This window comes from Lutjanus erythropterus, chromosome 14, assembly GCF_056507025.1.
Source record: "Lutjanus erythropterus isolate fLutEry1 chromosome 14, fLutEry1.hap2, whole genome shotgun sequence".
Classification (NCBI taxonomy): Eukaryota; Metazoa; Chordata; class Actinopteri; order Lutjaniformes; family Lutjanidae; genus Lutjanus; species Lutjanus erythropterus.
In genome coordinates this window covers 17039821-17051118 of record NC_139330.1, presented here as the reverse complement: position 1 = coordinate 17051118, position 11298 = coordinate 17039821, and the positions used below count along the sequence as shown (strand labels likewise).

General features: G+C 39.1%; 1 protein-coding gene across 1 annotated transcript; it reads left to right on the top strand.

The window, feature by feature from the left end:
- The first annotated feature begins 2115 nt into the window (after window positions 1–2115).
- On the top strand, window positions 2116–9967 carry sfxn3 (sideroflexin 3). Its single transcript, XM_084735652.1, has 11 exons — window positions 2116–2200; window positions 4797–4971; window positions 5289–5459; window positions 6836–6934; window positions 7526–7601; window positions 7743–7828; window positions 7928–8055; window positions 8429–8478; window positions 8697–8746; window positions 8856–8903; window positions 9013–9967. The coding sequence occupies exons 2-11, from the start codon at window positions 4808–4810 to the stop codon at window positions 9107–9109; spliced, it is 969 nt and encodes a 322-aa protein (XP_084591778.1). The 5' UTR covers window positions 2116–2200; window positions 4797–4807; the 3' UTR covers window positions 9110–9967.
- Window positions 9968–11298: the final 1331 nt, after the last annotated feature.

Below are 11298 nucleotides of genomic sequence, written 5' to 3'. Positions count from 1 at the left end.
GAAGAATAAACCACCAATAAGGGTTGCATCTCAATACAAATAAAAACCAAAAGATTACCTAAAATAAATCAAGTTGGAAAAAAAAAAATCAAAAAACCTATTCAGCAGAAATTCAGTTTTCTTATCCCCCATTGTGATTTCAAATATGATCGATCCAAATATGAGATTACTGATTCTTGCCAATCATATGCATCACACCAGAAAACATGATTTTCTCTCTTTAACGTTAGGCACACTGTAACAATGATGCTGTCAAATTTTCAGTAACTTACTGGCAGCAATTATCTGGTAAGTTGCTGTAAATACATGCGGTACAATTACTGAAAATCTAATCACACCACTGTAATTGTTATTACAGTAATCAGATTTTATCACAATACTAATTCAAGCACTGTAAAAGAAATTAATGTATTAAATGTAACACTATGAATTAATGACTAGAACAATTACATACTGTGAAAAAATCAGTTTATGTCATCAATTCATTGAACTTTGAAATACTTAAATATATTTTTAAAGACATTTTTATTTGAAGTAGTTTTGTTGGCCTTTTCACATTAATCAGACTTCAAAATAATGCTGAATGTTCTCTGATTGAGGAAGTGTGTGTTTACAAGTCATACAGCTCAGTATGAGCTGTTTGAACATGCAAACTCAGCCTCCCTCTTTCCTTCATTTAATCACCTTATTGAAAAGCATTGTGTTATTTCTGCATATCCAAAAACATGATGATATCAAATGTTTGAAAGTAGGTGTGTTTCCGCCTCCAGTTACAAATGTCAGATTTTCTTTTGCGCGTCTCTCTCTACTCCAGTCCTGCAAACTGTTGGCTATTTGGTTTGTTTTCTTCCACTGGATACTTACTGCAGTGAACCTTAACTGATGCAGAGAGTAGCTTCTCATTTCTTAAACAACCATGTCAGAAAACACAGTGTATATGGCTTTCTTATGAGCGGTCTAAGTTTCAGTCTGCGTGCAGTTTCCCATTAATGTCACCAGAGGGAGACAAAGCTCAGTCTATCTTTGTGAAAACATCAGTTGAGTTTAAACGTTTTGTTTGTTTTAATCCACACACAATCCTGCTTTTAGAAAAAGTAATACTTAATCACAATCAGTTTAACTGAATAAACCAACAATTCTACTACTATTAATGCTACAAATACAATTTTAGAATACTCTTTTGAAATGTTTGCATGATATCAGACTGAATTGTTGACTCATTACCTTTAATTTCCATATTCAGAGAAACAGCTGGACCCAGCCTAACCCTCTATGGGTGATGTGCTAAAATGCCACCCACAACTGACATTTAATTCAGACACATTATGTGTTTATCAGACCTTGAAGGCCTAGAGTCAATACGTGTAGGTCTGTTTGTTTGTCACTGGAGATTAAATTCATAGTATAATTTTACCAAAAGATGGAGTGCCTTAGTTTTTTTTTTTTCCAAGGTTGTCTGCACAACTTTATATGAAGCGAGACTTCTTGGATCTTGTGTTTTTGTACTTTTACCTGCCTCACTGAAAAGCACCTGTCAACTCAACCATGAGAGCCATGCAGCGCTTTGTTCTTCCATTATAAACAAATGGGAAAATGTGTGCCCAGGAAAGAGACAGGAGTGGCTGCATGCTGTGACCTAAATTACAAACATTCCTTTAAATCTTGCCAAATCTTTGTTAAACGCATTTTTTTTGTTGTTGTTTGTTTTTTAGTTTAAGACATTTAAATTATTTGCTTGTTGAAATGTTGAAATGCTTGTTAGTATGAACAAATCCTAGAGGCAGTGAGATGTTTTTAACCAATCATGTGTTGTCTACTTTTCACGCCCATGGGGATTCCAGCAACTCACGCGCTCCATGACAAACACCGCCCCCAGTCGGTGATGCGTTCAAAGGCCTCTGAGTTATTCGTTCTCCTATGCAACTGATTCGATCGTGTTTGATCGATTTTTCTTAAATCTGAAAAGAAAGCTTTCGTCCGGCAGATGTTAGCGGAACCATCGCGGTCTGTATTTAATCGAGTCGGGTATGATAGAAAATACTGTGACATACACACGTTCCCTTATTTACTTCCCCTTCATGTACGGTGAAACTATGTTTTACGACACCTGTCTAAGTACAAGAAGGCAGCACAGGTCCACCCGGTGCTGCTGTGATATTGAGAGGTCATACATTTCTGAAAAACAAAGAAAGCAAACCAGGTACGTTTTAGTGCTGACTTGTTTCACATTTTTAATGGATTCAAAACACAATCCGACTCAAATCAACGTTTACTCCGTCTCGATATGTGCCCTTGTAATGCTAGCTAAAGTGCAAGCTAGCATATTAGTTAGCTTGTAAACTATCTGGCTAGCTAGCTGGTTGATATTAGTTTATCAAGAGAGCGGTGAAATTGTTTGTTTGATGCGGCGAAAATGCTGATTGTTGTCACTTCTGACTTCCCATGTGATGACGTGGGAAATTTATGTGGTTTTAACGTACTATTTGAGTATCTATGCACTCCAGTGTGTGAGTTTCAGTGGTATTGTCAGACACCTTGCTAGGTTGTTAGCCACATTCTTTAGCCGCTGCCGGCTTGCGTACAGGAACTGGTATTACCAGCGTGTCGTGACTTCCCCGGTCCCATCTGTCACTGTGTGTGTCACGCTGTTGCTTTGATCAGCTACTTACAATGTGACACATAACATCTGCCTGGCTGTCTCAGTAGTTCTAGCAGACATTTTGTCTTTCAGGCTAAAGAGTATTTGGAAGGTGCAAAACATCAGTAAGCACAACATTCAACGTTTGTGGTTTTGAATCCACCATATTCGTTGTTATCTCCCCCTTGTGCGCCCTGCAGATATTTTCTTTATCCATTTGTAGTCTGCAGTAACGCCTTGAGCATTGGATGGACCATCTCAAGACTACTGCACAAATAAGCACATACTTTGTTGTAATAGTTTAATGTTGAACCTGCCTACAGGAGTGTCTCCTCTGCACTTAAGAAGCATTTACAAAGAGCTAAAACCATTACTTGGTAATCGATTAGTCCATCAACAGAAAAGTATGGACAACTAGTTTAATGATAAATTAATCATAAGTCTTGTCTGAAGCAAAGATGTTCCATGTTTACTTGTTCCAGCTCTTAAGGTGTAAGAATTTACTTCTTTGGGTTTTGGACTCAGACAATTTAAGGGAGTCACTTACAGGCAAATCAATTAAAGGGGTAGTTCACGCAAATATGAAAATTCAGTCATTATTTACTCACCCTCATGCCAGTTAGTTGGGTTTAGTGATTTAGTCCACAAAACACTGCTTGAAACACTTGAAAATAGTGATGCAGAATCTTCCAAACAATGTAAGTGAATGGTGACCAGATTTCAAACAGAAAAGAAAAAACATCTCCACATTGCCCGTACGGTGTAATCCAAGTCTTCTGAAGCTCCAACATGCCAAATTGACTTGAAAGACGTCATTTACACCATGTTTTTAGCCTAAATCTTTACTGTAGATCTTTAGCTTGGAGCCATGTGCACACCGTTTGGTTGTGTGTGGCGTGACGGTGTCCCAGTGAACAGCATGTTGGTCCTTTAGGAGACTTGAATTACGCCAGGCAAGCAGTATGGACATTTTTTGTTGTTGTTGTTTGGTTTTTTTGTTTGTTTTGTTGTTGTTTTCCATTTGAAAACGGGTCGCCATTCACTTAAATAGTTTGGGAGATTCTCTAACACTGTTTTCCTGTGAAACTCCAGTAGTGCTTTCTGGACTAAAAAACAACACTGGAATGTCAGTCAGCATGAGGAAGAGTAGATGTATGAATTTTCATTTTTGGGTGAACTATCCCTTTCATCAAGAGACTAATCATCAGATTAATCAATAATGAAAATCAGTGTTATATGCTGCCCCAAGTGGTGGTCTGTGCAACTGCATACAAACACCACAGGTGCTGACTTACATTCCAGACACAGTGTGTTTTTCAGAATAGTTTTATCTTTTATCTTGAACTCATAGCCACAACCGATACAAGAGGTTTGAGACCAGGTTACAAGCCTACAACAAGTTTTGAATTTGACACTGTAAAAACAACAAATTAGAACACTTCATCAACCTTTAACCCTGCCCTTTTATGTTTTAAAAAAGGTACTGAGAGGCAGAACATGTTAATGGTTTTTGTGAAGATAATTATGCGCAGTTGTACTGGTTTGTGTGCTGCTGGGTGATGGGGGAGGGGGTTTCACCTCAATGCAACTCTGTACTGCAGCAGAGCTATTAATGGAGCAGAGGTGGAGGCGTAACTTTGCAGCCAAGTTTTTTTTTTTAAAATGATAATCATTTCACCTGTAGGTCTGAGTATTAGCGATATCTACTTAATGTCCTCCAAAGAGTGTTGAAAACATTTACACTAAGTCTCTGGTGAGATTTCAATGGTTCTACCCCAGTTTACAAATGAAATAATAATTGTAATATTTTTAGACTGTTTTATTTAGATATTCCTATGTTTAGAAAAAAATCAACATTTGAGAACCTTGGCTTTAAAAAGAAGTTTTGTTAAAAGGCATGTGCTGTATACGTTTTTCACAGTTAAGCACTGAAACTGTATGGTGTAATTACAGCATTACTTTTCAAAAAATGTCAAAGTAGGTTCTGCCTGTGGAAGTACAGTACCCTGACTGGACCTGCTTGTTCGTTAATCCAAAATATAACAAATCAATTGTTCTTCTGAAATACCCTTAAATCATACACTTGTATGTATTTGTGAATCCAGTATGGATTTCTAACATAGTGTGAATACTAATAAATGTTTCTGCTGTTAATCAGAGAAAGCCAAGATGTCTGGAGAGTTGTCCCTAAACATAAACATCAAGGAGCCAAGATGGGACCAAGGCACGTTTATGGGCCGCGCCAAACACTTCTTCATGGTCACAGATCCCCGAAATGTCCTGCTGTCATCTGAGACTCTGGAGGAGGCCCGAGTGATCGTGGAGGACTACAGGTAGGGGGTCAGAAGACAAAGACGATGGAATAGGAGCGTCATGAATAAAAATTAGAATTGATGTGATGTATCCAAACAATAATGTGGCTAGCTGTACCATTTTTTTTTACCATTTACACTGAAAATGTAGATGACACTGTGAGAAATGCCTTTTCCTTAATGAGGAAGTATCAACCTAAAAATCATGACAAATCAATAATCATTCAGCAGGACAGCATATCTGGGATATAGATAATGTAACAATCTGTTTATGTGTGGCTGCTGCTTCAATTTATGTGGAAAATACTCCCATTGTTCCACTGTTTTGACTGTTTTAGAGCCGGGAATGCGAAGCCTGGCCTGACGGAGGATGAGCTCTGGAGAGCCAAGTACATCTACGACTCCGCCTTCCACCCTGACACAGGGGAGAAGATGTTTGTGATTGGTCGAATGTCTGCTCAGGTGCCAATGAACATGTCCATCACTGGCTGCATGCTCACCTTCTACAGGTACAGCAAATGTTTCAATACATGATTCTGTGTTTTCTAAACATCAAACTGAAAATGGTTTCGTCATGTAAAAGAGAGAACATTGAAGAAATACAAAATATTTAGTCTGCCAATATGATGAATAAATGACAGTTTTCATGTGATTTTGAATGTAATCCTAATACAGCATACAGCACTGCATAAAAATAGAGCTATTAATCCCTCCACAGAGTGAAAATCCTCTTAAAGAATAAAAAAATATCACTCTCACAAATCATTGGTCAGCTGAGAGGACTGTTAAGTTATGTGATGATGGTGTGCTGAAACAACAAATTGATTAACCATACAAAGTAAATTGATTCAAATTTACAATTTTGATCATCAGTTTAATAGGGTGAGCTATTTATCAAGCAGTCACAAGTTGTGTTTTTTAGAAAACAAATAGATCAGAGTAGATTATTCAGTCTCATTTTAGACTGAAGCAATAGTTAATCACACAACTATCTTTAAATTTGAATGAGTTAATGAAAAGTGTAACTATGAAATTACTGATTAACTTTATTTAGCATCAAACACTTTGGACCTTCATATTTTACATTGTTAGAATAGATTACATTACTGTTGGTGTGGTCTGCCACAGTGTTATGTTTGCATACTACCACTGGGAGGCCCCCAAATACTGTATGAAATATCAGATTCATCATCACATAGTAGCCTTAAATAGTAGGCACAGCAAACAAATAAAGATAAAGTAGAACATTAGATTATTCATCAATAGAAAGAACATGCAAAATACAGGTAGGTTTGTCTGCACTGAGTGATTTAAAAAGATCAAACCAGGGAGGATTTTTTACTCGAGAATACTATTTAGTCCATAAGGACCAAAGGTATAAATTACAAAGTATAAATCCATAATGTTTCACTGCTTAACAGCAGCATGAATCGAGGGTGTAAGTTTAAGTTGCATGAATAAATAAACTTGGGACTTGACTTGTCAGACAAAACCCAACAAGATGATCAACAAAATTTCACAGTAGCAGTAAACAGAAACCCCCTCTAGCAACATCTGTTTGTGGTTTAGAGTGCTCTAAACTCATGTGAATAATTGGTAGTTGTGACAGCATGATGTGCAGTAAGCAATGATGCATGTTAACCGTGCACTTTAAAGAATAATGATAATAAATTTACAGTCAGGAGCAGTACTCATGAATAATCTGCAGACAATTTTGTTTATTTGCACCTGTAGGATGTTTTTGGTGGAAGTGCTTTTATGCTCTTCTATGAAAGTTTGCACATTTTCACCAAACTCTTTTGCTTGGGTGTCAAAACTTGTCATTTGTACTGTGCACTCTGTAAAACTGACTTCCTCAAACACGTGGCGTTTCCCTCTTTTACAGGACTACTCCAGCAGTGGTGTTCTGGCAGTGGGTTAACCAGTCCTTCAACGCTGTTGTCAACTACACCAACCGCAGTGGAGATGCCCCCATAACTGTGAAGTAGGGAGGACTTCTCACTTCACTTCCACTCTAGATCATTCCTGTCCTCCCTCTAAACTAGTGTCTGTAAGGAGGCTGTGGGAGCTGCTGTCCTCTCCCCTTCCCTCACAGCGGTATTACGTTCCACTGTTAAGCATGCTCAGTCCCATGTCACCATGCACTCATGCTGACATAGGTTATATGCTCCCAGTTGATGTCAGGTCAACATGTGTACATTTGCATACTTTTTTCATTATGCCACAGTATGCGTCCTTCAGATGCTACAGAAATGCATCAGATGCATGCATTTATACAGATGAGGGTTGTCTTTGGAACATGCACATGCATAGTCATGGATTGAGCATGTCATTGAGGATGAATGTTATACTGTGTTCCTCTGTCTTATCATTACTTGTTAGGATTTTCTTGTTTTTTTTACCTTTTCATCTATGCATAGCATGGATTTGCATTCTTACTGAGGCAGCTCTCAGATTCTCAGCTGCAGCCGTGTGGTGTAGCACAAGTCAGCTATTTGTAATGTGTGAAAATGTTGAAAAGGGAAGTTGAGTGATTAACAAGTGATATGTGTCTGATGCATCTCTCTCTTCACAGTCAGCTTGGTGCAGCCTATGTCAGTGCTACTACTGGAGCTGTGGTCACTGCTTTGGGACTCAAGTCTCTAGCTACGGTAATGCCTGTGGTTCAAGTGAAGACACAGATAAAGTAATACACACACAGACACGTTGATCTGTGCATGTGTTTTTATATTTGTGCAGAGACTTGATGCTAGTTGTCTGAATGTGTCTCAGACTCTGTCTCATCTTTGCAGCGTCTCCCCCCAATCGTCAGCCGGTTTGTCCCCTTTGCTGCCGTTGCTGCTGCTAACTGTATCAACATTCCCTTCATGCGACAGAGGTGAGATTGCCAAAGTAAAACCCAGTGACCTCTGCTGTAGGAATTGTGCGGGCTCTGCTCTACATAACGTCTTTTCCCCTCTTTTCCCCTCTTTTCCAGGGAGTTGAAGTACGGTATCCCTGTGACGGATGAGAATGGAAACAGGCTAGGCGAGTCTCCCAATGCTGCCAAGCAGGCCATCGTGCAGGTGGTGGTGTCAAGGATCGGCATGGCGGTGCCAGCAATGGGTAATAAACATTATATCTGCTGGTTTGTTGGCTGATATTGTTGATGGCTATAATCAATAACTTTGTTGTAACAATGTTACAAGCAACAGTGTTGCTGGTATTGAAGAGCATACAGAGAATTATCACCTGAATCTGCAGCTCCCCTCAGCATTTGCATTTGTGAATTAGTCTGATAATGATGATGATGATGATAATGTTGTTCCTCAACTGCTGGATGGTTTGCTAACAAGTTCTTTGTATCAACTTCAAAGGTGATGATGTGCCATTTTTGACTCCTATTTCATTTGGAAGAACACAGACTTGAATGCAAACATTTATTCCACTTTTGTTGATCATGAAGAACAGTTTAATTGACTTATTTTTATTTTTCCAGCTATTCCCCCTGTCATAATGAATGCTCTGGAGAAGAGAGCTTTCCTGAAGGTGAGCAGGATGCATGCACAACTGTTGCACTGTTGTTTGTTTAGTCAGTGGTTTTACTGGGTTTGCTGGGGCTTTATGAGGCTGAAAAGAGTCCTGTCACATTCCACATGTGCCACATACATTTAAGGTTTACACCCTTGCAGAGAAACTGGTCAAACTTCTGATTTGTCTGCCTGATTCACTGACGTTCTGCCTTCTCTGATTTTGTCTCCCTGTAGCGATTCCCAATCCTAAACGCTCCAGTCCAGGTGGGGCTCGTCGGTCTGTGGTAAGTAAATTACACATAATAGAATCTGTGCTGGTTTTTTTAATGGACTTGCAAGTATCTGAACGAGTGACACCATCTAAAACAACCCTCTGTCTTTTTTTTTTTTCAGCCTGGTGTTTGCAACTCCTCTGTGCTGCGCCCTCTTCCCACAAAAAAGGTATGAACAGCCACCTCGCTCTCATTAGGGAGGGGAGTTTCTCCCTATACATGAAGTGTTATCCATCATGTAGCGGTGTTTTTAAATCACCTTCAACTATCCTTTGCAGCTCTATGAGTGTGAGTGGGCTGGAAGAAGATCTGCAGGAGAGGATACGACAGGCCAGTCCCCACACCACTACAGTCTACTTCAACAAGGGCCTGTAGGACCAACACATCCCCATGTATATGTACGTGTACACATGTCTTTTGTCCTGTGGGCACAAGTCAGAGGGCAAAACAAAATTTATTTATGCATTTTTTTTGTTAATGTGTACTGCTGTTTTTTTTTTTATTTGCACCAAGCTGCTCTAAGTTTAAGAGAATGGGATTTACTGAAGGGAAAACTAAACACTCTGAGAAGGAAGATCACTGATAGGTCTCTCTCTGTACATAGATGGCACTCCGTAGAAAAGAAGAACTGATTCCTGATTACTTTTTCAAATTTGTTTCGTGTTTTCTGTCTTCCTTTGGTCAAAACTGCTTACAGGGTGGCTGTTTATAAAGTTACTAATTTGTGTTTCACCATTATTTCATGTTGCATTCAGGTTCATGCAAGTTTGAAGTCCTCTGACAAATTATTTGTAACTCCAGTTTAAATTGAAGACTTGTGCTTGTATGCTGTGTAAGTAATTGCTTCTGAATGTAACGTAATCTTTTTTGCCTTGTGTTCCCCCTCACTTAGTTTTGCTCTTTCCTATTCTTGCCTAGTTACCATTGCGTTATTCTGTTTGGAAAAATAATATTTGACTTGAGCGTGTTAAAGTTCTTGCCACTAATTAATTTTCACCTCGTAGTTCCACTGTATACTTACACAGGAAAAACCAGTGTGTTAATTAGCTCTACACAGTCCAACCCTTGAGGAGTAACTCCTTGTAAACGGGCACAGCTTCTTATTCTTGTCAACTCTCCTTTAAGTGTACTTATGCCCCTTTATGTTCATAGATCAGGTAACGAGGTGCTAGTACATGTGGCAAAGTAAATATCTTGAAATTATACTGCAAAAGCTCAAAGCACAGCCATAGAGTACATCAGCAAACACTAATGAGTGTGATTTCTGTCAACATAAATATGCATTGTTGCCATGGTAGTGGCTGTCTGTTTTTCAAGGCCTTCTGTTGTTTGAGATCACTTTAAGTAGTGTAGTTGCTATCTTTAGTGACACAATAATAAACTCTTTGATTGTTGTAGGTGGTAGTAGTGCTTGTTTGGTGGAGGAATATATTGTGTTGTGTTCACATGTTGTTGCTAAGAGGATCTGAAATTTCAGTTTCAGTTCAGCCATTTGTGTGTTTGAAGGCAGTGATATGCTGAAGAAGGACAACATTGTTGTCATGTGAAAGCTTTGTAACATAGATTTTGTTGGTTTTAATGTCCATGCTTGAACTGAAGGATTACATGAGCAGGGTAAGAGAAGTCAGAGCTGACTAATTTCAGTTCTCTGAAGTTTGAGATGCAGGGTTTTTATGTGCAACAGCTAACTAGTCTTCTGCAAAACTGTGGTTTGCACAAAAGCCGTTGATGTCTTTTTGTACCACATGAAAGTAGCTAATGTTGCGTGACAAAATCAAAATACTAAATGCTTATTTCTAGCACTCCTTTCACACATTAACTGCAACGCTGCAATAATCTAGACTCTTCCTGGAGGCGCTGTATGTGCTAATGCAAATGTCTGCATTACCCTGTCTGGACGTCACCCCGCCAGCTCCCTAGCCACATGTGTGAATAGAGCAGGCCATAGTTTGAAGCACAAGAGAAGTCGTGTTGAGTGTCGTTGAACAGTGAACAGCTGCTTCATCTCTTCTCTGCTTGCCTGTATATTGCTTTTCACTCTTATTGATTATTTTACTTTCATACCGACTATCTACTGATTAAAATCAGCCTACACAAGTAATATTTTCTTACCTCACATGTTAATGCCTTTCTTTGTCATCGGTGATGTCAACACATCAGATTACACTAGTAAAAACTGTGCGTCCTGCAAATCACAGGCAGGCAGACTAGAGTCAGCTGATATCTGCGTCTACGATGGTTAATTTTGAGACTCTGTATTGATATCAATGGGAAAAAAAATCCTTACAAAGGAGTCCTCCTCCTGCACATTCTGCAGGCGGCACCCCTCGCCTAAACCATACAGAGTTTTACCAACATGTGAGAATACGTCTGACACAAACAGTCTCTTGATGCGTGCTGCATGTATGAAAGGGTAGTTCTATCTATGGGGTTACTGTTGCACTCTGACCATCTGGTGCAATACCCCGATCATCCATTATAGAGACATGCATGTGTGAAAGGGCACATTTGGACAATGTCCCAACCTGATTCTCAGGACATAGTTTGGACAGCATATAGGAAAA

Excerpts from the sequence above, each read along its gene's own strand:
- sfxn3 (XM_084735652.1), top strand. The coding sequence starts at position 4,808 with ATGTCTGGAGAGTTGTCCCTAAACATAAACATCAAGGAGCCAAGATGG. Across the intron at positions 6,935-7,525 it reads GATGCCCCCATAACTGTGAA|TCAGCTTGGTGCAGCCTATG; the intron begins GTAGGGAGGACT and ends CTCTCTTCACAG. Across the intron at positions 8,904-9,012 it reads GCCCTCTTCCCACAAAAAAG|CTCTATGAGTGTGAGTGGGC; the intron begins GTATGAACAGCC and ends TATCCTTTGCAG.